This window comes from Halictus rubicundus, chromosome 14, assembly GCF_050948215.1.
Source record: "Halictus rubicundus isolate RS-2024b chromosome 14, iyHalRubi1_principal, whole genome shotgun sequence".
Taxonomy (NCBI): Eukaryota; Metazoa; Arthropoda; class Insecta; order Hymenoptera; family Halictidae; genus Halictus; species Halictus rubicundus.
In genome coordinates, this window is record NC_135162.1 from 5,649,912 (window position 1) to 5,677,479 (window position 27,568).

General features: G+C 39.2%; 1 protein-coding gene across 2 annotated transcripts in view; it reads right to left on the bottom strand.

Moving 5' to 3' along the window:
* Positions 1–272: 272 nt before the first annotated feature.
* Positions 273–27,568, bottom strand: part of Fas1 (fasciclin 1 Fas1 domain-containing) — a 480,077-nt gene continuing 452,781 nt past the window's right edge. Inside the window, exons 9-13 of one of the 2 annotated variants that reach the window (XM_076800370.1) lie at positions 20,303–20,517; positions 14,226–14,388; positions 13,207–13,351; positions 12,853–12,897; positions 273–7,054 (exon numbers count right to left, since the gene is read on the bottom strand). In XM_076800370.1, coding sequence (XP_076656485.1) covers positions 6,864–7,054; positions 12,853–12,897; positions 13,207–13,351; positions 14,226–14,388; positions 20,303–20,517 — 759 coding nt within the window. In that variant the 3' untranslated portion in view covers positions 273–6,863. The remainder of the gene's footprint in view (positions 7,055–12,852; positions 12,898–13,206; positions 13,352–14,225; positions 14,389–20,302; positions 20,518–27,568) is intronic. The other variant, XM_076800371.1, reaches the window with a different exon arrangement.

Below are 27,568 nucleotides of genomic sequence, written 5' to 3' on the forward strand. Positions count from 1 at the left end.
TCTTTTTTTTTTTTAATATTCGTACGCATAACAATCCATCAAGGTCCATTACAGTCCATAAAAATCAATTAAAAGAATCAGAAAATGTAGTTCATTAAAAATTGAATATTTGTGAGGGTAGCGAGAGGGTTGAAGTAAAAATGATTGTAGTAATTGTCGGTGACATACTGTGGACCTTAAAAATAAAAAGGTATTCATTTTTTCAATAAATGTATTAAATCAGCAGTGATAACTTGTAACATACAGGGGAGCAAATTGAATAGAATGAATATTTTTCCCCCACATGGAATTTTCTGGTTCACGAAGTAAATACTTCCCCCATATTGATTCTGGCAAAATTAAATATGAAAATGGTGATTTGCCTAAAGGCAAGCACTCCAGTGACAATTTAACTTTCTAGATCATTTCAGGCTAGTTGATGGGAATCCCTTAGAGCAGATTTGCGATTGCACTGACCTAACATTTTCAATAAACGTGATACCCAGTTTCCGCAGTGTAATGACTCGACTAGTCACGAAAGAAATAGCAACGTCTAATCGAAGAAACACACGTTTCGGCGTGATTCGAAATAGTGTACGCCAGGGATGGGCATTTTTGTCCGCATTGAGACGAGACCGTCCCCACCATAGCGCCCACTGTCCCCTTCCAGTAAGCGCCGTTACGGGGGGGGGGGGCAACGAAGAAGGAGAGGGATTGGTGGGAGAAGCGGGCGTTTGAGGGGCCCCTACCGTGTGCCCATCGCTGGTGTACGCGTTCGAAAAGAATCGGATTAAATTTGTCTCATTTCTTAACCTCGACTTTTGAGTATATTCTTCTATCACGTTTCTTATCGACGCGAGAAATTTCGGGCGGTTTCTAACAAGAAAATGGCACTTGCTCTCGAACACGTAACAGAATGGACTAAAGTTGGCGGTTAGTTCTTTATTCCCTTATCATTACTACGTTGCTGCGGTGCTGTTTGCTCTCGTTCAAAGGGGACGTCTGCGAAGGAACACAAGGATCTCTGGTTTGTTTCGTTCGTTTTCCAAAAAAAAAAGGAGATACTTTCGTGGAGTTCCGGTGGGACAGCAAAATTTCTTTCGATCGAAATTCCGGTCCGAAATTCTCCTTTATTTTTCTTTTTCTGCACTCGCACATCTCTCTCTCTCTCTCTATCTCTCTCACTCTCTCTCTCACACACACACGCACGCACCCACACGCATACACAACAGCTCTGCGAATAATGCGGTTTCGTATTTTTTTTCTCTCGGCATAATGTTTGATCAAGCTTGAACATTAAGACGCGTCTACACGAAGAAATAGAGTCTCGCTATTTTACCTTTTTTTTTTCTCGCTTCTTTTCTCTCTCGGGTTTTGTAAAGTCAATCCCTTATCTAACGAACAAACAGTGTTTAGTTTAGAGGTTTATGTATATTCATATATGTAATCATTATTAATAATCGTAATAATTATAATCCATAATATCAATTCATCCCAACAACAAGTTTCTCTCGTTTCTCTCATTATTCTTCATTTTTAAAGGTCTATTTAGTTATTTTTCGTCTGTCTTTTATTATTATTATTATTATTATTATTATTAATATTATTAGTATTATTATTATTGAGTTCCGTCTCTCCGTCCCCCAAAACTTCTCGTACTTTCCTCGTCATCTTAATAAATCTCTCTTTGTCTTCTTTAATTATATATTCATTTTATATACTTTATTTACTTCTTTCATAATATATGTATAGACTGATATCAACACGTATAACATCGAATTCCCTATTAATCCTTTATTTTCGTTTTCATTTTCCCGTTCGGAGAAGATCGCGGTAGCTTAATTAAATGCGTCCTTAATTACTCGTCTCGCGTAATGGCGACCGGAAGCGCGATCTATTTAGCCAAACGATCCGATCGCTCCTCAGATCATTTTTCTTTTCTCTCCGCAATGTTTCGGCGTATTTTTCCTTACTTTTCTTTTTTCTATAAGAACTCTTCTCTATCGGAGGAATCGAAATTTCGAGGTATGCCATATATGTATATATACAGGGTGAGTCGCCTAACGTCTGCACCTCAAATATCTTTGTTGTTGTTTTAAAGATACGTCAAATGTCTAGAGGACAAAGTTGAACGGTTGAATATTTATTCTTATGTTTTTTTATTTAGAGATTTCGAGGTCACCTCCATTTTTCTAAACGGGACCACCCCCTCTTAAATATCCGCGATGACAGTTCCTTTCATTAGGAATTCAGTGACTTTAATTACTCAAGGTCATTCAAGGTCACGGACAGAGGACACGTGTAAGATTTAAAATATGAGAGCAGAATATTTAACCCAGACCACCCTTTTTAAACACCCAGGATCATAGCTCCTTTCGTTAGGAATTCAGTGACTACAATTACTCAAGGTCATTCAAGGTCACGGGCAGAGGACACGTGTAAGATTTAAAATATGAGAGCAGAATATTTAACCCAGACCACCCTTTTTAAACACCCAGGATCATAATTATTCTCATTAGGAATTCAGTTACTATAATTACTCAAGGTTATTTAGGGTCACACCCCGGCCATCGATACATTTTTATAAACTTGCGCTGACGTATATCCTCGACTGTTGTTGGAGCACTCATCTGTACGCTATCTTTTAGCAAAAATAATCTTTTTCAATTCTCTTACGTTTCCTCTGTCTGTGACCTTGAATGACCCCAAGTAAGTACAGCCACCGAATTCCTTATGAAAAGGACCGTCATCTGGTGTTTAAAAAGGGGCGGTCCTGTTTATAAAAATGAAGGTGACCTTGAGATTTGAAAAAAATAAAAAATAACGAAGACAGTTGGGGTATTTTTAAAAACAACAGAGACATTTTAGGCACAAACGTTAGAAGATTCACCCTGTATATCCCTCACCTTCTTCTCTCTGTTCCCAGTTCTTCCCGATCCGACATCCGTTTGATTCTCGTTGCTTGTTCGTTCAACAGACACTCATTAACTCTTTTCTTAATTCGTTAGTCACTTGTACACACACGGCTAAGCTCTAACCTCGCAGGGAATGAAACTTCGCGACTTTTGCCTCTTGTCAGCTGTTTGGTCGCCATTCAGCCGAATCCTTCGGACATTCTTGTTAAAATGAGACGCGGGATTAGCAGTAAATAATACATTCACTGTCTGAACACTCAGGTCTGGATATATTATGGAAATCAGTAGTGAGTTGAACCCTCGAGGACGGGGATTTGTTTAAACATTGAAAATATTTTCCTCGGGAGGCTAGATCCGTCAAAATAAAAATATATAGTGTACAACAATTTACTAGAATCATCAGATTATTTCTTTGCTCCTTAAAAATTAAACACGTGGACCTGATGTCACCAAAATGGCGACGTTCGTCCTCGAAAGACCAAAATAAGACAGTTTTCTTTTCAGTTCTAAATTTGTAAACTCTTTATGCAGTTGCTACTACGTAACGTAGAGTTGTCAATTAATAGCCTGTGAGCTTTGATACGAAATAAAAGCGGTCTGTATTAATTGCAAGACACAGAATCTGCACAGATATGTATGTACTTCTTAACAATTTTAATGGCTCGGAAATAATGCAACAGTGTGTTTTGAAATTCTTTAAATGTTTCTGCTGTCTTCAATTCGATCCACTGATTCCTGTCGTCAGTGTACATAACATCCGCCGTCTATGTATCAATTTTAATTAGGAAATTCATTGAATGACGAAAGGCCGAACTCAATGGCGTCGAAACAGAGCGCTAACGAAGAACGGGCAGTAACTCGATAGCGACCCAACTGTGACGCGATGCATTGGCGTAGATGATTCTCTATATACGTATATATAGATACTTTATGCATATAGTTACTGTACAGTTAACGAGAAAAAGGAATTTCTGAAAGAGTATTTAATGATGTTACGCACGTGATGTACCGGAGAATCATGTTTCCGAAAGAGACAAGCCCTTTCCTAATAAAGGTCTTCGATTAAATTTCAGCAATGGTGGCAAACAACCGCGATATGTTGGCAGCTAGATTAACGTCCTCCTAAATTATATATATATTCTTCACCTCGCAACGCATAAATATATCAGAACACTATCGATCTCGCTCGACTCTGCGGAACAAGCGTAAATTCTCGAGAAGCTCGCGATCTCACTTTGGGAAACGATCATTCTCCCGTACAACGGAACGTCGGAATGTGATCAAGTCGCTACTGGATAAAGCTTCCGCTTCCCCTAATTGTACAAAAACTCGTTCACAAGCTCGTTCGGCCTGCAATGCGATGTGGCAGTATTAATTAGTAAGTAGACAGTGTAGTACGATATGATACAAGAAGAGCAAGTGTAACCGGAAGTCGCCTACACGCTCGCGAATAAAACGTCGAGGTTGCTAACAGTATGCAATTGCGATGCAACAATTCGTCAAGGATTGTACACACAGAGACGAATTTTCGTTCTGAATGAACTGATTCGCGGTCGATTTTAATTTGAAGAACAGGTTCGACGATTCATCGTGGGCACAGAGGCGACGCTCGCACGCGTGCACACGGTCGGCACACACATCCACACAGAACTATAGCGCATCATTGTCAGTGAAGTCGAAGTACCACGATTAGGCGAGACGTGTAGTTTGTATGATCAATTACTATAGTGGCCTGACTGACACCGGACGCGGACGTTCACCTGTGTCTCGGCTAGATTAACACTAAACGTACCGGCACCGATTTTGTACACTTCATTTCGTTGTTATTGAAATTATCTCGTGGGAATAATTTAAATGATAGCTCTAGAAGAAGTTCTGAATATTCTACATATTTGCTGAATTGTGAATTAAATTGCTGTCGCCTTTAAACAATTCATTGGGAAATTTTTAACTGCTGATTTTAAAGGGGTATAATTTATTATTTAAATTAATCCTGAAAATGTTTCGAATCGTGAATAAAGTTGCTGTGGCCTCTAAACAATTCCTTGAAGAGACAATTATGGAGTTCCTGGTAGGTTTAGTGTCAACCCTCGGACGGCAGACCATTCTTATATGATTGATGATTAGGATCATTGCTTTGTTTATCAACTTTTCAAAACACAATTTTCAAGGTAGTTCTTGTAGACACGTTAATCTTTCTATTATCCCTAACGCAGCAGCAGATTTAATTAATTCGCCAGAAACTGAGTACATAGTCGAACGACGATCTTAACGGGTCAAAATAGACCCAGACTCCACCGTCGGAGGGTTAACAACCCTTCAGTGTAACCCTTTGCAGACGCGTGTCCGACGAATACTGGTACCCTTAAAATGGTACCGGGTATCTTCCTAAATTTCTGTATAAATTTTCTCCGATACCTTTAACTAAACAATTGAAAATTAAACAATACAAAAGTTCCAAAGAATTTCAGGAGACTTCACATTTCCAATTATCGCAGAACACGGTGGCCTACAGCAATTAATAATCCCGCGGATTTTCTGCATTTATGGCACAACAGAACGGGTGCGATTCAAACAATTTCAGAACGTCAATATTTTTAAAATAAATTTTGCATGAAAATCCGCGGTAATTAATACTGTACAGAGATTCTATCGGGGTCACGGAGAGAGACCCCTCTATACTAATCAAGGGGAGATGCGTTTGGAAAAAATTGATGTACAGTGACTTCTCTATATATGTCGCCAAGGCCTGGATGATAAACGTCGCAGGATTATCCCCACTACCGCGGGGTATACCACGCGAGGGGCCCCGAACTCCGAGAGACCTCGGACGCGGCGAGGAGTGTAAACATAACACCGTTGACATATATCGAGAAATCACTATATCTGGAAAAATAATCCCCGTCCACAAAGGGTCAGCACAGTTGCTTCCAGCCGGACGAGACAAGTAGAACGCCGCTCGCCGAACGATCGTCAGGCGAGTAAACCGACTACGTATCCGGGCAACCATAAACGTAAAGAAAGCGCCGCGTCCCTCTGGTCATGGCCGTTGCACTCGAAGAAGGTTCTTCTCCCCGAAATCTCTGTCGTCCACTCAAGATCGGCTTAAGTTAACGCGCGTCGTTCGCTTAAGTTCCTACTAAATTACTTGGTACGGTTGATTCAATTCATTTGGTACGATCGATGGCGCCCCGAAGAACCCCGCGCGAAACTGTCCCCGCCATCCACCATCATAATTAATAGTCTCTCTCTCTGTTCCGCTTCTCCTTTCTCTCGTGGATCCCTAAGTTCACCAAGAGACAGGACAAGAATGATCGGGCGTGGATCAGCGAGAACGCGATCTGAAACACACTCGCACGCACGCACGCACAGAGGCACACGCAGGCGGGCATACAGGCACACGCGCATACGCAGTCACAGTCACACACGGATCAAGGAGAGTATACTCTAACCAGTTACAATAGCTCGCGAATTTAAACCACGGTCAATTCAAACCTCTGCAAACTCGCTTAATACGCCTCGTTAAGCTGTCGACCGGTTTAAGCTGTACTCTGACAAACCCTCGAAGATCCAGATTTCGAAGATCTTTGGGAGAGCCGAATCTTCAGGATCGTCCCCGATCGATCGTCTCGTCTCGTCTCGTCTCGTTTCGTCTCGTTGGAGCGCGTTTGAAACGCGGTGTCTCATCTTTTAGAAAGAAGGAGAGGAGCTCTCGAACCCTCGAACGCAGTCCGCCGCGGAGAATCAGGACCCGTGCGCCTCGAGTTCGGTGACCCCCTGGACCAACCAGGGGTCGCGGGTCAGGGTGTTTCAGTCGATCATGCTGCGATCGCGCGTAGGATCATTCGAATAACGAGACTCAGGTGCAGGTTTCTCGGAGCGGTTTTTCCCTTTCGACGAGCACGATCGGAGACGGTCCCGAATTGAAATTCCTAGGTGCACCTATGGTTGATCCTGAGGGATGCGTCCTTAAAGCAGCCACTTGGCCACGAGGATCATGATCAGGTGAGGTGCCAGGCTGATCACCGAGGCGGAGCCTTTCACTCTCACGTCGCTGTCCTTCAGGAACACACCGTCGATCACGTGGATGATGCCGTTGGTGCACTCGACGTCCGGACGGAACACTCGGATCTGCAGGTTGTTCCACTGGATCTGGTATACTGGAAGACGAAAGGCAGATCAGTCTAGAGGATCCAGATATATCTATATATACAGTGTGTTCACGGTATTACTAGCCAGCCTGTTCCTTGTAAATAGTAAATATTAGAGGAAAATGAAGGAGGAAAAAGTAGTGATGTTTTTTATTTATTTTGTCTTTTATTTTATTTACACAATGGCGTATGTAAGTTTTTCGTGTTTATACTATTTTGTTAGATATGAAGGTGACCTTCAATTTTTGCTGTATCTTGTTTTTTTACATCACACGAAAGCGCGTGTCTGGACGAATTGACCTTCAAGGTCATGCAAGGTCAGAAATGGAAGAGACATTTTGAATATTTCGTACCAATGTGAAGCTACTTTTCGTACCGTAGTTGTCGGATTTTCTTCAAAATGTAAGAGGACTTCTAATTTTTTGTCTTCGGAGAGAAGACATTTCCGATTGTGACACTCATTTTCGAAAGACCCTGTCTCCTTCAAACGTTTGGCACACGAAAAAAACTGACTTTCATTTGGTTGCACTCTGTCCGGATATTCTTCTAGGTATTTCAATTTCAACAATACATTACTATGCGATAGTACTAGTCGGTTTCGGAAGTAATACTGAAATTGTCTCGTCATAGTAGAAACTAGAAGTAAACACTCTGAATGTGAATGAAAACATCATCCGTTTCGTATGAATAAGAAATACTTGTAAACACATTGCTAGGAAATATTCAAAATGTTTCTTCCGTTTCTGACCTTGCATGACCTTGAAGGTCACTGTGCAGTATGCGGATGAAGTCGTCTAGACACGCGCTTTCATGTGATACAAAAAATATACAGCATTCCATTGAAAAAATTGAAGGTCACCTTCGTACCCAACAAAATTTACAAACACTCAAAAATTACATACGCCATTGTGTTGCGTATAAGAAACAGTACTACTTTTATCTCTTTCATTTTTTTTTTCTAATGTTTACTATGTACAAGAAAAACGCTGGCTAGTGATAGCGAGAACACCCTGTATATATAGATGGTAAGGGTCGTTGAGGATGTCTTAGTTAATCAGACAGATGGGGTGAGCTGCGAGTTTGCCAGCGATTGACGGTGGGCTGAGAACGAGAGCATTTGCACAATAGCGAGATGAAATTACGATTTGCTATCGATATCGGAACAATGGTTCTGGACATGACGCTCTATGTGTGGCTACATTGTAGAAATGCTTTTGTTCATCGCTGTACAGCTTCCTTCGGACAAGCCTGGAAAGTGTGGAGACTATATAAGAGATGCTCAGACTGCTGATTTTTATGCGAAACAATTTTTTTTTTTTTTGCGGATTGCAACAGATAGACAAACCAAATGCCCTGATCGTTTAGCAGTTTTACTGGGTTGGGTATAGTCTGTTGGTGCTTTCACCCTCCAGTGCATCAATTGGGTCTGGGAAATTGATTGAATTTCAACTGTTTTAATTTGTCTCCAAATTATTCCGGAATTCATAGTTTTAATTCGTATCTCAATTATTGTGGAATTCATACCGGATTGGATTTGTACTGTTTTAATTCATCTCTAAATTATTGTGGAATTCGTACTGTATTGGGTTTGTACAGTTTTAATTTATCTTTAAATTTTTTTGGGATTTGTACTGCATTGGATTTTTATAAAATCCTGGAATTAAATTTCTACTGTTTCAATTTGTCTTTCAATTATTGTGGAATTTGTACTGTTTTAATTTGTCTCTGGAATTCTCTCTCTAATTTTTTTGGAATTTTTAGTGCAAAAGATTTTTATGAAATCCAGGAATTAAATATCTACTGTTTTAATTTGCCTGTCAATTATTTTGGAATCCAAACTGTATTGAGTTTGTACAGTTTTAATTTATCTCTAAATTATTCTTAATTGGTCTCCAAATTATTCTGTACTGTTTTAATTTGTCTCTAAATTGTCTAGGAATTCGTCAATCAATTCTTGCTTTACTAAGAGTACTTTTGTGCAATATACCAACAATAGAATTGTCTAATAAGATCCCTGAGTTCTTAAAATAAATGTCGATGAAAAGACCACTCCGTACTCTGGAGAATTAAATTCATCCAATTTTGATAGTATTTTATATCGCGTCTTATTAATTTTCTTAGAAATGCATAAAATCAGCAGTCTGGGAATGGCTATTAATTCGTTTTACTCGCACGTGACGAAGCTTGAGAAGAGAAGGTGAACGAGAAGGAAGAAAATATGTTTGTCAAAAGAGAAATTAGTGACGAAACAAAGTGCAAATAATTTTCATTGTTTCAGATAAACTTCCCTCACTGCGTTCCAGATACTTTTCTTATTCGTATACGTTCTTGCCGACATATTCTCCATATTAGTGCAATAATTCTAGTTTGAACTACTCGATATTCAAAATTTTAACCCTAAATAACAAAGCTAGAACTTTTTATACTGAACCAGCAAATATATTCTACTTTATATTTCTGTCCTATTCAATTGTCTCGATGTTGGCAGTGCCTATCCAAATTTTTTGATCATCGTCAATAGCTTCCGTTTCCGCTTGCTTTTCTTTATTGCGGTCGGTTGTAAACGGAAAACGCTTTGGCGATTTGCAATTTGCGGCCAAGCGAATGACCGCATGAGCACGTAGCAATTACCACCAGGGGGTAATCAACGAATTTGCATTTAAATGGTGGCCGAAAGGCGCATAATAAATCGTCTTGCGGCTCCAGGCCATAATTGTGTACGTTCTTCGCGGGTCTAGACACCAGAGTGTCTGCGAAATTGTTCTCCCCCCTCCCCTTTCCCCTAACGATTCAATTTTCCTAGAAAATTCTTAAACATTCCCCCCCACCCGGCGTCTTCCCCCATTTCAATTTTGGTTAAACGTTATACAAAATATTTAATCATTTCCCCATTTAAACGATGATCAAACATTGTTAATTAGCTCGATTATATTTAATTAGCCCGATTAAACAATATTTTGTCGATATGCAGCGAGAGAAGTTTAACCTTCGTCGCATCAGTGTTTGTATTAATCGATGTGCGATTAATTCTGTAATGAACGGCAGACAAATTATTTACAAAATTATATACAAATCGTACTGCTTCGTTGCAGCAGCGCATACACTCGGAAATTTTAGTATTTACAATTCTCGTGAATGGTACACGCGGAACGCATTCTGTCGATCGTGATCGATGATTTCGTGACAGTCAAGACAGTCAGACGGCGACGATGAGCACGACTACGCGCGGCCATGTTTATTTCCCGCCATCGCAATAGACTAATCCTGCGCACGTTCTATGTTAATTGCTAAATTGTTAAGCAGCGTTAAGCGGTGTGAAGAAAGAACAGAGCTATTGATCGTTCTCTTGCAAAATCTTGTACTCACCGTTGCATTATTTAGTGTATAATGCACGTCGAAATCTGTAAAACTCGGTTAATTGCCGCTGATGATGATCTGGACGCAACGAGTTTATACGACATCAAGAAAAGGTCGGCAAATTTCAATATATTTCAATTTATTCGGAAATCTAAGTGTGCACAAAAATTTAATTAATTCATGCGAACCAGCCATTATTTGTCTTGAAATCATTATTCGTCTCGTTTGCAAAATACAGGGTGTTCGACTACTGGTGGGAGAAAATTTAAGGGCTGGTTCTCCACGATAATATCAGATGAAAATGAAGAGTAGGAAAATTGTAATTTCGGCTTCGTTTTTTAGTTATTGACAGTTAAAAATCCGCCTGAAATGCGGCAACCCGGCCAACGTACGTTGCTTACGTCACAATGGCGCGCGACAGTCACGTGTCAAGTGACAGATACTCCGCGTACCTCCCAACAACTCACCTGACAAAAATTCGGCGTGTAAACCGTCCGATTTGGTCATTCCACGCGCATTTTCGATTCTAGCCGAATTATTGGCTAAACTGTGTGACGTCAAAGCCTAACCATTGGGTGCGAGCGAGGAGCCCCTTTGTGACGTAAGCAACGTACATCTCTGTTGCTCCGGTTGCCGCATTTTAGGCGGATCTTTAGTTTATAATAAATAAAAAATGAAGCCGAAATCGCAATTCTTTTATTCCCCATTTTCGTCTTATATGGTCTTGAAGAACCAACCCCTAAATTTTCTGCTACCTGTAGTCGAGCACACTGTATGTATTATGTGGACTTATTTTACAGAGAACGAAAATTCTTGATTGTTACACAACCAATGATTGTCGCCTCGTTTCACCAAAATCGCCAACAGCAAATAAATCTTTTTAAAAAAACAATGATGCTACCTATTCCGACGATTGGCTTCATCTCAGTCGAATGCAGGTCGATGAAAGAGAAAACTGCATACGTGCGGACGTACATGACGTATGTATGTAGGATCGATTGAATTAATTAACAAGCTACATAGTGAACAATCGTGAAGCGGAGCGCGATCTACGTTCTCGGAGGACGAGAATGAAAAGCATTCCTTCAAGCTTGCATGAAAAACCGCGTATTACGCTTGGTTCAATTGAAACGCGACTGCTACGTGAAGACAAACGACGCGAACGAGGACACGTGATCAAGAAATTCTCACACTACGACCGATAGATCCAGTAGATCAGCAAAAACAGCTGTGAACTGCATTTGGCATTTTTATAAGTGCAATCCCCGTCTTATATCGCGAGCTGGTTCTTCAGTTGCAAGATGCAGAGAATTTCAGTGGTTCATTCATTTGCCAAGGCGTTAGTTAAGTTCCTCGGCCGGAATTTGTTAAAAAAGTTCGGCTGATTCACCGTGATTTAGCGATCGAGACACAAAATTAGTGTCCGCGCTGCGTGATAGTTAGGGTGGTCCTTAACTATGGAGGAGCAAAATTTTTTCGGAGATTCTTTTAGTCTCGCCCCTTCCCTAAATTGTACCCCTCTGTGAGAAAAGGATGAAAAATTTGGAAGCAATCTGCCAACGGGAACCAGTGCCGCGGTTAAGCTTTAAATTAGGGCACCACAAATTTTGGTCTTTTTTAAATATAGCCCTGTAGATTCTGACGAGAAAATGCCTAAGATCCGAGTTATAATGCGAGGACTTCACAGGTTCAAAAGTTGTACGTCTGTAAAGTTGAACGATTTCAAGCGTTTTTGACACATATGGGCGCCGCCATGTTGGTTATGCTCTATGTCGTGCGTCGTCTACTGAGCGGAGCCGCTAGGTGGCACCACAAGCACGCAGTGATGTCGATAACGTAGATTTGCAAGCGTAATCGGGCCGGACCCACACGCACCTAACCCCTGACCATCCTTCCTGCGGCTCCGCTGATTGGACGATTTCAGAGCACATACCAATATGGCGGCGCTCTTACCTGTCAGAAAGGCTTGGAATCGCTCAACTTTAAACACGCATAACTTTTGAACCAGTGAATTCCTAGCGACAAAACTTGGATCTTCGGCATTTCTCGTCAAAATGTACTGGATTATAAAAATAAAGTCCAAAATTTAAAGTTCTAAAATTTTAATGATTTCGTTTCATTTTGGAAATATTTCTACCACGGTTGCAAGAAGCAGGGGCCGAGTAGAAATTTCATTGTTTCTTTCACAGCTTCAATAATAGTTGCTAAATGAATGATTGAGTTGCTTTTACGATTGCTTCAAAATTTGTCACGCGTCATTTTCTCGCCGAGGGGCAGAATTTCGGGGGAAAGGTGCCGATAAAAAAATCGAAAGTCGACAGATAAGGGCCACCCTAGTGATAGAGTGCAAGGGACAACCCTTTCGCAAGAAATTGACGTGATGCGTGCTCGTACATGTGAAAGCACGTGTCGTCGCTCATCGGCGACGTCTAAACACTGAACTCACTCACCGAATGATTCTGGACGGATCGCGTTTTCGTCGTGCTTGTTGTCATCTAAATGTAAATAGCACCAGGTTTGAAAAATTAACAGACAGACAGAGAGAGGGAGAGAGGGAGAGAAAGAGACAGATAAAGACTAAGAGAGTGAGGGACAAAGATAGAGAGTGAGAGAAAGGGGTGAGAGGAGAGATAGAGGGGAAAGAGTGCTCACATAGAGCTCGAAGCGATACAATTGTTTGTTAGTATTGAGTTAGTTTGTTGCAATTACGTTGTTAGTATTGAAACAAACGTCTAGTGTATCAATATTCGGACATTGCAAGAGAGTGCTCGTTTGTGGATTCTGATAGATAATTGCACACTCACTGTCGTTGACCTCTCGGACACGGATTTTCAAGTTGTCCCTAACCGTTGGAAGGATGATGGAATCATTGTGCTTCATCTCCTTCAGCTTCGCCATGGTGTACGCCTCGTTTGCTATCACCAGATGCCGTTCCAGGATTTGTTTCGTCTGCAATCACAAGCGGATACTTCCATCAAAATTAGCTGACTATTTTTAGACAGCTCACTGTGCGATTTATTAATCGTTGAACTCGGTTTTGCAAACGGGAGATCGTTAATCCCTTGCAATATTATTTTCCTTACGACTGCAGAACCCGTTTATATTATTATAGTAGTTGCGTCTAATTATGATTTTTAAGGTTTATTTTTCTCAGATTGGTAAGACTTTGGAAAACTCCCCCCTTTCTTTCGACACGTGACCGACGCCATTCTATTCGCTTTGACATGCTCAAACACAATGCACTTGTTGGTTTTGACGCAAATGAATAGTTTTTGATGTATTCGCGAAAACCACGTTCGACAATATTAAATATCTCAGAAATCCCGATCTTTCTATATTCTATACAAAAAATACCGTTTTAACCAGTAGAAAAGAGGGGGGGGGGGGGGGGCGAATGCTGCATACACGTCGCGGTGCGTCACCACGGACGTGTAGGTATACGCAGGATTCATGTAGTAGTAGCGGTAGTTTTTTACGAATATCTCGAAAACTATTCATTTCCGCCAAAAATGACCAGTACATTTTGTCTTCAGCATGTCAAAACGAATAGAATGGCGTAGGTAATGTGTCGAAAGGAAGGGGGGCGTTTCCCGAAGTTCAGCCCTCAGATTTTTTGGATTAGGCAAACATGAATGTCTGATAACCTCGACACAAAATCAGGAACTCTAAGTTTCCGGAATTTTTGAAAAATCGATCTCGCGGTGAAAAATTCGGAAAAAATTCACAGTTGTGTATGCTATTGGGTAGAATGTTCGTGAATTTTTTTATAATTTTTTGTCAAGTAGAACGGTAGTAAATAATAATAATAATGTGAGACACTCACGTGATAAGTGAAGTCAGGCATGAAAAGCTTCTTCATGGTCGACGGATAGCTGACTTCCGCCACGTTCCAAGCATAATCGCGGGGAGCAAAGTAAGTGAAACGCTTCGTTGTGTCATTCAGCTGATCGTTGAAGTCGCGTCGTTGGCCCAGGATGTAAGTTACACTGCAAACAAGTTACACGATCAATGTCAATCTTAAGTGATCGAACAGTCGTCCTCTTATACAGATAAAAATCTAGCAATTGTTCTTTCAGACTGTTGCTCACTGAAGCATCAGTAAAGCATCGATCCAGGACACCTATATAATATTTTATAAAAAATGTCTGACTGCAGTTCCTCTTTTTTATGAATTGCACATTTCTCTGCTCTGTGTGGAACTGGCTTTTCAGAGTACGTTAAAATGGTCCACACGAGTCATTGCATTCTTCGTTTCGGCGCGCATTCAGCACACATTTGAAACGTTAGTTGCACTGTGTATGCATCGAGATTGAAATGCACCAAGAAGCCGACAATGAAGCTCTGTTCTCGTTTGTATCTGTTCGAAGAGTCTTCAAAAGAGTTCTTCTTTTAGAGTTCTATAGCCATACCGTGTGCTCGTTTCGGATCAGCACAAGCGTTTACGACAAAACGGGTGCGCGAGAAAGCATAGCAATTTCATAGCTTGTTTCATTCTGCTCGATGAAAATCCCTAAATGAGTTCGTACGCAAACGAGTCGATAACTAGACTGGGGATCTTTATGCAAATTAAAAATTTTCCAACTCAGTTTTAAAGAACAGGAGGCATAACGTACTTCTTTGATCAATAATTTGAACAAGAAAATAATATAACAATATTCTTAACTTTTTGTTATGTCTCAGTTGCCATATTTATGCAAAATAAAAATTGTCCAACTCAGTTTTAAAGAACAGGAGGCATAATTTACTTCTTTGCTGAATAATTTTAATAAGAAAATAATAGTACAATATTCCTAAATTCTTGTGATGTCCCCTCAGTTACCGATGTTTATGCAAAATAAAAATTGTCCAACTCAGTTTTAAAGAACAGGAGGCATAATTTACTTTTTTGGTCAATAATTTTAATAAGAAAATAATATAGCAATATACTTAAAATCTTGTTATGTCTCCTTAGTTGCCATATTTATGCAAAATAAAAATTTTCCAACTCAATTTCAAAGAACAGAAGGCATAATTTAGTTCTTTGCTCAATAATTGTAATAAGAAAATAATATAGCAACATTCTTAAATTCTTGTTATGTCTCCTCAGTTGCCCATATTTATGCAAAATAAAAATTTTCCAACTCAATTTTAAAGAACAGAAGGCATAATTTAGTTCTTCGCTCAATAATTGTAATAAGAAAATAATATAGCAATATTCTTAAATTTTTGTGATGTCTTCTCAGTTGCCGATGTTTATGCAAAATAAAAATTGTTCAACTCAATTTTATTAGATAATACTTATTAGATAATACTTATCTGCTCAATAATTTGAATAAGAAAATAATATAACAATATTCTTAATTTCTTGTATTCCACCTATTCATTCTTGGCATGAGTGCATAAAATCCGCGGTCTAATGATAACGAATACGGTATGTGCAAACGTGTGTGTGCGACGTATAGTACAGTACAGTATGGTATAGTATAGAGTATAGGCATCATGAGGCAGAGATACTGCAATGGATGGGATCTCTGGTCCGGATGTCATGGTATGGGGTGATGGAACGCTGACATCACCATCCATCCAGTGCATCGAGTAACGATAGGTATCGTATAAAGGGGCTAATGGCATTAAAGCCGACACATAACCGTTTCCTAGCCGCTGCTCGTTCAATGATCTCCCCAATCCGCGGTAACAAGATGGGAAACTTGTCGGCCACCAATACTCAACGTCGCACCGCTTAGGATAACACACTCTAAACCGATAAATGTGGAACGCATCACGTGTACACGCGGTGTGCCACCGGTCTTCGGTGTTTCCTGACCGCTTTTGTGCTAAACGAATCTCTGCCTGCCAAAGGACTCTGTTTCTCTCGAAAGTAGAATTAGCTCTCACGATGTCAGACACAGGTGGCTTTACGTATCATCAAATTGCACTTGGGTTTCAGATTTTTCCCTGTACATTAACGATCTCAAATATTCTACGAAAGAAAGTAGATCACCAGAACGATAGTGATTTTAAAATAGTTATGATAGTGATTTTCATGATAGTAGTACCCAATTTGCTAAAATTACTGGAAAAAGGACTCTGAAAGGACTCTGTTTCCCTCGAAAGTAGAATTAGCTCTCGCTATGTCAGACACAGGTGGCTTTGCGTATCATCAAATTGCACTTGGGTTTCAGATTTTTCCATGTGCATTAACGATCTCAAATATTCTAGGAAAGAAAGTAGATCACCAGAACGATAGTGATTTTAAAATAGTTGTGATAGTGATTTTCATGATAGTAGCACCCAATTTGCTAAAATTACTGGAAAAGGGACTCTGAAAGGACTCTGTTTCCCTCGAAAGTAGAATTAGCTCTCACGATGTCAGACACAGGTGGCTTTACGTATCATCAAATTGCACTTGGGTTTCAGATTTTTCCCTGCACATTAACGATCTCAAATATTCTACGAAAGAAAGTAGATCACCAGAACGATAGTAATTTTAAAATAGTTATGATAGTGATTTTCATGATAGTAGCACCAAATTTGCTAAAATTACTGGAAAAAGGACTGTGAAAGGACTCTGCTTTCCTCGAAAGTAGAATTAGCTCTCACTATGTCAGACACAGGTGGCTTTGCGTATCATCAAATTGCACTTGGGTTTCAGATTTTTCCCTGTGCATTAACAATCTCAAATATTCTAGGAGAGAAAGTAGATCACCAGAACGATAGTGATTTTAAAATAGTTCTGATTTTCATGATAGTAGCACCCAATTCGCTAATATTACTAGAAAAATGGTGCGAATGAAATGTGGAAAATTGTTGATCTTTGAACTGTCAAAACTTTGCAACAAAAAATCGTAGAAAGATCAGGTTAGGCTCATTTTAAAGCTTGAACTTTCTACTTTCAGACTGGTATAATGATTTTTTCGGGGGACTTTTCTCCATCATTTGCGAGGGCAAGTAATCGAAGATGCTTATCCCTTTAAAAAATTTGCTCCTGAGCGATAATCTGTGTTTCTTCAGTTTTTGTTGTCTGGGAAAATATCCAGAAAATATCGGACTTGTTTGCGCTGAACGCACGTTATTGTTGTTTCCGAAAAATCGTAACGGTGCAGATTCAAGTCGATACACGATGTACACAGCGGACAGCGGATCCATCACGAGTTAATTCCCCTCCGCGTTATTTCAATTACAGAAGCATCGATAATGGAAAATCCAATTAAACGATATCCCAATAAACTGTAAATAAACTCCGCGCTGTGATGATGAAGCCCCGTTAAATAACGTCACCGTAACTAAACATTCGCGCGAGATATTCCGGCGTGTCAGCGTGCGGAGCTTGCGCAAACAGTTTCCGAGCCGATCAAAAATTCAGCAGAAACGATACACCGGGGGTTGGAACAAAACGCGCAGACTCGGGAAGCCTCCAGGGAACTGTCAAAAAAAAAAAAACAGGTGGCAAGTAATCCAAAAACCGGTGACGAGTTCTGCGTTTCAAGTGCATAAAATTCCATAAAATTTGCAAACATCTCGACAGAGAAGATTTTCCATAAAAACAGATACGTGTCTCGGAACTGAACAGGGCATTCTTTTGCTATTGCATAGCAAACTGAAAGCACCCTGAAAATTGACACGCTTCTCAACCATTCTGTGCCATGAAATCGATTTTCTCTGAGAAGTCGAATTTGAAATTGAATCGAAGAAAATTGTATAGAGAATAAATATGGAATAGATTATGATCCGGGAAATAATAGAAATAGGAATGTTGAAGAGCATTCTTGAAGCAATTAGCCGTCGTTGGGGGGCTGATAGTGAAATGATTGTTTGAAGCTGTGCACAGTGCGAACAAATGGCCTACTTTTGGGCACTTCTCTAAATTTGGTTATTAATGTATATACAAGGTGTTCGCGACAATTTGTACCAGCGTTTTTTCCCTAAAAGGTAAACATTAGAAAAAGAACCGAAGAGGAGGTAGTTGTAGTATATTTTATTAGTAATTCGGTAGCATATAATATAATAATACTACGAAATGTTAAATCTACTTCTTTTATTTCTGCCTTTGTATGACCCTGGAGACCATAGTACACTACATGGTTGAACTCGTCCGAATATTCGTTTTCATTTGACGTAAACAAGTATGTAGCATTCCATTAAAAAAAAATGAAGGTCACCTTTGTTTCTAGAAAAATAATAAAAATACAAAACATTGAGATACGCTATCATATTGCTAGTAAAATATACTACAACTACCTCCTCTTCCTTTTTTTCCTAATGTTAACAAAAACAAAAAAAAAACGCCGGTACAAATTATCGCGAACACCCTGTATATAGGTAAGACTTCACAAAAAATGAAATTTACCAACATAATTAATAAATTTAACAAGAAATTAACAAATTTTCCACAATAGATGCTAAAGGAAACATATGGGCACTCGTTAAAAAGTTTACAAAATTAAAAATAGCAGTTAGTTGCAATCAAAACTATAAAATTCTGAAACTATAACAAGTAATATATCCGTGTATGTAAGAATCTCAGGATATATTTTGCCGTTTCTATTATATGTTAATTTAAACATTTATATGCAATTATTAAATAAAACCACCGCTGAAAATTGATACAAAAAATAAATCTGCTTTATTAAATGTAAAAAGAATGCATATACTTTGGTCAGCACTTTCCATTATACAGAATTATTATTGAAACACTCATCTACAATTAATGTAATATTTTTCGATTTTTGGCGCTCCAAAGAGTGCGGTCATGGCAAAATTTTTTACAAAAATCCAAATTTGGTTACTAATGTACATGCAACGGTAATTATTCACGAGAAATGAAATTTATCAATAAAATTAATAAATGAAAACCAAATTAACAATATTGATGCATAAAAATGATTGTTAAATGATTAATAATATCAATTTCCTCGTAATATGCAGTTTCGTCAAAGGAATTTATCGTACGTAGTAATATACACGTATAGTGAGACATGCCCTGCTTGTCCGCTCTATGTTGTGGTATGATTCCTCTTTTTAAGTCCTCCAGGACTGCAGTCCCTTTAAGTTCAACTAAAGGACAATATCAATAAGGAATCGAGGAGAACAGGGGGTTCGGTACGAATTTAATGGATCGACGTGTAGTCGGGACCATCCAATTCTCGGAGTAAGATTCCCTGTTTATAGTATTTCTGCCGGGCGGAGCACGTTCACGGTAATTGGAATGGAGATTTGTAGCATTATTTTAATTAAATTCGAAACGAACGAACGGGTTCGGCCGCGTAATCGAAACAAATTTTCCTGTTCTTTTCCTATTATTTTCCGAACAGTAAATTATTCACGCTCTCCCATCCCGGCTCCGCGCAATTAATAGAATAAATCCTCCGTACGGTAATTAAATTAATGACCGGAACCTGTTCCGCTAAGAAATCCACAAAACTAGCTGATTACGAAGAACAATTTTCAAACGCCCTACAGTCTTTACTCTATACATGTCACAAATGCCTAGCCGATAAAAGTCCCAGAACCATCCCGACTGCCGCGTAGTATACTCCTGGCCGATATATGTCACTGGCTATACCCATATTCTGGACAAATGTCGAATAAACTTTACTGTAAACTTTCAAACAATTGTGTAAATGCAGTATCAATGTGCTAAAATATTCGAAAATAGCAAACAAATTTAAAAGACTGTGACTGATCTTTATGCAAAATTGCAATAATTGCAAGAAGTACAGGCTAAATAGAAATGTATATCTTCCGTTAACAACATATTAATGGTCTCAAATTTTCAAATGGATTTTTGAATTTTTTTCTCTTAAAATCCTAAGTTTAGCTAGAACAGCATCTGAATCCAACTGTATGGTTTAATAAAATAAATGCAACGGCGATATAAAATATTAACGTTCGAAAGATGTAATATTAGACAGTTTAACTTACTTGAGCATGGGATCGGTTTTGAGTTTCTCCAGCACAGTGGTGTAGGGAACACCGAGCACTCTGTCGATGATGTGAATGATTCCGTTAGTGGCAGCGATGTTCGCTGTGATCACTGTCGCATTCACGCCGCCACCCTCGACGGTGACAGTCTGGTTTCCCCTGGGACCCTGGACCACGTTGAAGTACAGCTTCTTTCGGTCTGCCGCCGTTGGCACCTAGAAGAAACCGATAAACCTCGAAACAAATTCAGCACAGACTCTGCGACAAACATCTTCGAAAGACGTGCCACTTCTTCACACCGAAAACAGCAACATACAGAGAAAAGAGAACAAGTGATGCTCTTCGAATCGTTTCGTCGAACAATGCTAGACCTCGTTCTAATTGTACAGGACGTGTACAATAAATGCTACAGTCCAAAGCAAGATGACACGAATATGCGATTTGTTTATCGATTCTAGTAACATCTCGAATAATTGTTCAATTCATTTTCACTCTGCCGACACTCGAGGAATGATTAAGTCACTGCGTATGGGAATCGACAAGGTTTACTTCCATTCCCTGTAAAACTGAATCCACTTAAACGAGCAGGACTTGTAAGATACAGGTGAGATAAATAGTAATTTATTGTTGTAACTTCTTGGGTTTGGTTTATATCTTTATGAAACTTTTATTGACACCTTCCCGACATTTTTCTGATTAAAACGAGTCTAAATACGACACTGTTTGAAGCGTATTTGTTTGTTTAATCCACGATTAAGTAAAGCCTCGATTATCCGAACCGTTGATATCTGAAGCTGAATGAATATTATTTCGCGTGTAAATCATTCGATCTAAAGCAATCCGTATGCAATGAAATCATACATACCAGTTTATTTACAACCTAACGATAGTAGCTGGATTAACACTAGTTCGGATAGTAGAGGTTCCACAGTATCGTGGATTAAACAATAATCAAACTGTATCGTGTGAGGTATCATTTTGTTTCGAAAAGAGTAAGGAGTATATCGACGAAAGTTTCATCGAGAAATAGTTATGAAGAAAAAAAAGTTATTAACAATAAACTGTAACATGTACCAGTATTTTGGCATGACTTTACGAGAGCCCCGACGATGAATAAAAATGAGCAGAAATAAAGGGATAGCAACAGGAACATCAATGCATTTGCGTTTTCGATTTCCCCAGCACACGGTTCGACGCAGGAAATTTGTTTCCGGCATTGTGACCGTCGAATAAAGTTTAATGAGAGCGGATGCGACAAAAAAGTATAGAGGGAAGAAGGCGAGAAGAGATGGGGAAAAAGGAGACAGGGAAGAGAGAAAGCTTAGAGGTAGTGATTCCTTTCCGGTTGATCCCCCTCTCATGAATTTTCCGACTTGCACTCTCCGAACCACTTCCGGCTACTTTTCTGATCTTGAGTTGCTACTGCATTCACAGATAGATGCATCTTCCCGAGGACGACCGACTGGTTTCAAAGACCAGATCGAATAAATTCCATGAAAATCCACGCCCCTTGCAAAGAATTTTCCTATAAGCCTCTTTCTTCGTGGAAATCACTACCTTTGCTTTTCATTCTGTGGGATCTTGCGCATTTTACATTCCTCATTTTACGTTTCATTGGATCTGTTCTCTCTCTCTCTCTCTCTCTCTCTCTCTCTCTCTCTCTCTCTCTCTCTACTTTCTCTTATTCCTGCATTTTTATTTGCATTACAACCCCCTACGTTTCAGTCCAATTACGTTCTGAATTTTGTCATCGCCGATCTTAGCAATTTTAGTCGGGTAACGAGCACATCGAAACGTTTCATACTTTTCTCACCAGGGACCAAAAATAACAGTCATTCTACAATTTTCTACGATAAAAATCATTACTAAAAAGTTGAGTATTATTGAAGTTGACGACAATCTGCACAAAATATACGGCAAAAAATTTGAAGAACACAATGATTAAAAAATATCGATTTTTATACTTTTTGATTACCAATAACAGTTATTACTGTCCAAAAAATTGAATCCTCCTCGATAACTGTTATCGATGAAGAAAAACAGTTTCGATAGCTCAAAACAGTTATCGATGACAGAAGTTCATTTCGATCACTCATAAGAGTTATCAATGAGAGAAGTTCATTTCGATCAGTCATAACAGTTATCAATAAGAGAAATTTATTTCGATCGCTCATAACAGTTCAGTTATCAGTAAGAGAAGTTCATTTTGATCACTAATAACAGTTATCAATGAGAGTAGTTCATTTCGATCGCTCATAACAGTTATCAATGGGAGAAGCTCATTTAGATCACTCATAACAGTTATCAACGAAAGAAGTTCATTTCAATCACTCATAACAGTTATCGATGACAGAAGTTCATTTCGATCACTCATAACAATTATCGATGAGAGAAGTTCATTTCGATCAGTCATAATAGTTATCAATGAAAGAAGTTCATTTTGGTCACTCATAACAGTTATCAATGAAAGAAGTTCATTTCGGTCGCTCATAACAGTTATCAATGTCGGAAATTTATTTCGATCAGTCATAACAGTTATCAATGAGAGAAGTTCGTTTCGATCAGTCATAACAGTTATCAATGAGAGAAATTCATTTCGATTGCTCATAACAGTTATCAATGACAGAAGTTCATTTCAATCAGTCATAACAGTTATCAATGAGAGAAATTCATTTCGATCGCTCATAACAGTTATCAATGACAGAAGTTCATTTCAATCAGTCATAACAGTTATCAATGAGAGAAATTCATTTCGATCAGTCATAACAGTTATCAATGACAGAAGTTTATTTCAATCAGTCATAACAGTTATCAATGAGAGAAATTCATTTCGATCGCTCATAACAGTTATCAATGACAGAAGTTCATTTCAATCACTCATAACAGTTATCAATGAGGCAAGTTCATTTCGGTCACTCATAACAGTTATCAATGAGAGAAGTTCATTTCGATCGCTTATGAGAGAGAAGTTCATTTCGACAGTTATGTTCCCTGTTTTTCCCTTTGTCCCTTTCGAAATGTATCGCATAAATTGCGCAACTTATTTTCGACATCGTTTTATGCACCGTTCGAAATTAATTTTGTACCGAAAGGATGTTATCTCTCGAAAAAAGAACATTTCATTTTTGTTCGCTGCATGACCATTCTTCTACCTCGTGATTGAATTAAATTGCAATTGAATTGTGCTGGTTCGAAATGGATTGTGTACGAACTCGTTAGTTAATTTAAAGAACAGAAGGAATAAAATATAAGGTGACTGAAGATTCAAATAATTTTAGTTCATAAAAATTAAATGAATGATTTGACGAAGAGAGGAGCTGTTTTTTTTTCTTCAGCAACGTGGACGATAAACAATTTTCCAGTTTGTTTGCGGGGAATGTCAATTACACGGTTCGATGCGGGACACGTTGACGAGCAGTTTTCACGGAAGCATAATTCCTGGCAGGAACAATTGGTTGGTCCTGTTTAGGTAGAATCAAGTGCCATTCGTCGTCGACAAATGGCGGGACGTTGCACGGTGGAATTACGGTTCCAGTGACGCCGGATGAATTAATTACGAAAGCTCGTTTGTCTTGCGGCAAGAAAAAAAAAGAAACTTGAAGTCTCGGTTCGTTGCTATCTCTCGTATGAAACTGAATGTCTCGTTACGAAACTTCGGTGTTGTCCCGCGGTTGTTTTATCGTCTCATTGGGAAGGTGGGACCCACAGCCTGTCATAAAGTACCTACAGCCCAACGGACATAAAACATATCCTCGCGATAAATTCGCGGGGAAATCGCGGGTAAGGCTGCTTAATGCAAATCGGTCGACACTTCGAATAAAAACCGGCCCGTATATTTCGGCCCTTACGGGAGCACATACGGTGGAAGAAGATTAAATAGTCGCATAAAGCTGCCGTGGATATTGTAGTCTCGCGACTGCCTCATTTACTGTTGTACACGAAAACTATTCGGAACAAAGCTAACAGTAAAAAGCTGTAACAGTGACAAGAATCTTTTATAAAGATAAAATTTATTAACAAGATTTCACGATCGTCGATATTTCTTTACAGGACACCCTATATGTTTTCTTTGATATTCTTGTAGAGCGCGAAGAGACGAATCCAACGACTACCCTAAACGTACCATTACGGTTATTCGATCTCGAGATATTTGTGTCTGAAAGATAAGGCACATGACTAAGGCCTAACCCAGACCCTTATCTTTCAGACAGGAATATCTCGAGATGGCATAATTGGAATAGTATGGTTATAGTACTCGTTGGATTTGTCTTTTCATGCTCTACAATAATATTCAAGAAAAAGTTTATGAACATCAACAAAATTTATTTATAAAACTAGACAAATACGAGTAGGTTCAGATTAAATGTCTAGCGGTCGTCAAACGATGATAATTAAATGCCAAAAACGTTCCCTGTTCCTCGGAACTAATTCTGCATATTATAAGCATTGTTATATTTTGATACATAACATATCCATTTATTTCTTTACTATTTGAACATTTTACGGTATTTCAACAAATATCATTTACTGAAATAGGAAAGGTATAATCTGCTGGATTCTACTGTTCAATCATTTGTGGTCGTTTGCAGAACATTTGCGCCGACCATAACTGAATGGAACGAAATTTGCGATCATTAACTGGAGATGCTATTAACGTCGAAATTATAGAATAATTATTGTACTACAATTACTTCTACAGTGTGTAAAACGTTCCACAGAAGTGTATTTGAGAAGTGTGCAAAAGAAAATTGACATGAATTTTTTATTTAGATACACTATAATTCCGAAATGTTCTTTATACGTCCCAAAATTAATTTAACATATATACAGTGTGTCTCAATTAAATGTGATCGCCTGAGCTTTCCTCAAGGCAATGTATCAACGATATTTCGAGATTATTAATACTTTTTAATGGGGAAACTATTTTCTTCAATATTCTCGTACAGCATAAGAAGACGAATCCAACGACTATCATAACCACACCATTCAAATCATTGCATCTCGAGATATTCGTGTCTGAAAGATAAATCAATTTTTAAAATCCTCACCTTTCAGACACGAATATCTCAACACTGAATGATCGAAATGGTATGATCATGGTAGTCGTTGGATTCGTTTTTTTACGCTCTACAGGAACATCGAAGTCAACATATAGGGTACCGTATAAAAAAACACAGAAGACCAGGTAGTCGACAAAACAAACGTTTCCAGACAACTTGTTGATGATTATAAGATCGATCTTACGGAACAGTACTTGTTAAATAATCGCTGTTGGCCGGCTCGCAAAATTCCACCGCAATACGGTAACTGCATTACTCCTGATTAGAACAATTTGCTCATTGTTTACAGCAATTAATACATGCATCGGGGATGGTAAACGAAGGCGCGCGCGCGCGAGTCAATATTTGGTCGGCCGTGGGCACTCGGCTGTTAATAAATATTCCGCGCATTACCAGGGGCGGACGCTGTTTAATAACCGACAATTAGCATGCCGATGTTAGTGCAGGCCGGTTTCGATTTTATCATAATCCCCTCGTAAATTAATTCATCGTTCGTACCTGTGTATCTAGAGAGAGGCTTCCATTCCACGGAGCTCTTCTTCGACGTCGTTTATACACGTCGTTATTCCAATTTCATTAAACACATACGTGAACCTCGACGCGGGCCGAAATCGACGCCTCTTGTACGCCCCCAATGTTTAAACAACGGGAGAATTCAATTCGAACCTCTTGGTGTTTAGTGTAATTTAATGAACGTGATATGGACGGTGTTCCGAACTTTGATATTATACCGTCGACATATTAATTCCCGCACGAGTCATCGAAACTTTTCTAATCCTGTTCCCAGAAGTCTGTCTCTGTCGCATTGCGAAGCAAAATTTCCGGATGAAACTAGTTAAACTGTAGTCCCTAACGTATAAACTGCGGATATTCCCTCCGCCATGCGAAACTCGATTAAATGTGCCAGATCTGCAAAAATGATGAACATCGTCCGTACATAGTTAACGTCGAACTTCCTTTCTCCATCGAGAAAAAAAGAAATCGATATTAAACATCAGTCTACAATTTTAATTTTAATTTTTTAATTTTGTTTTTTTTTTAATACAATTTCGGTATTCGCGGTTCAGTAATATTTGCAACAGGTTGAAATGAAGCTCGACCTAAGACAATTTTAATATCATTTCATAATACAGTGATTTCTCTATATATGTCGCCAAGGCCTCGATGATAAACGTCGCGGTAGTATCCCCACCTCCGCGGGGTATACCCCGTAGCTCGAGACTGAGAACATAACACGTATCGGTGTGAGATCACTACTAATCCAATAAGAGAACTTCTTTATTTATCATTATTTTTTGTGAGACTTTCACCAATATATTTGTGGAATTTTTCGGATTAAAATGATACCAAATAGGGTATAATTCATCAAAGAATAATAGGGTCACGTCGGCAACATTTCCCCGCTGTGACCTTGACAGATAAGTCATAGGACACGCGAATTACGACGTGTTTACCGACCGTGGCGAACTGTAAATGGCGGTAAACTATCGCTATCCTTTTCTACGTTCGGCACTGTATCAAAGAATAGTGTCCCGACGACGACAAGACCCGGGCTGCTGACATATAACGAGGATTCACTGTAATCTAGAGTCGCCAGATGAGGGGAGGGAGCACGCATTGAGGGGAGAAAGTTACCCCCTCTCCGGGCCGTGGTGGAAGCGTGGAAGGGGAAGGGTAGAGTGGGGGGACAAGTAGGAGTCGTCTGACGCGTCTGATCATGACCAACCAATTCTACTTCCTGCATATACTATAGCACACGAACCAGACGGATCTTTAAACACGATTTTCTCGAAAACGAGACGTCAATCGAAAAAATTTTATTCCTTCTTTCCGATTTATATTCACGTGTAGAATCACCCCCGCTTGTAATAATTCGCCCTCACCCTATATGTCGCAGCCACCGGAAAATTAATTTCGTGCGAATATCTTAAGATCGATCGTGTTTCAATCCGGTGAACGTTTGTTTCAATCAATCCTTCGTTAGCATAAACGTCGATTACGTCTGTCCGGTTAGTCATTCGGTGAAATCGCAACGATATTTTGCGGATCGTTAATCGGTTGTCCGTTCGAACGTATAATGAGAGCGCGCGCCTTTATCACGCGAGAGTTTACTATATTTTATTCACGTCGAATCGGCGGAATGTCCATTTATTAATGCACCGGGCATAATTAAAGGCACCGTTCCGTATCAGCGTGCCTAGTGATT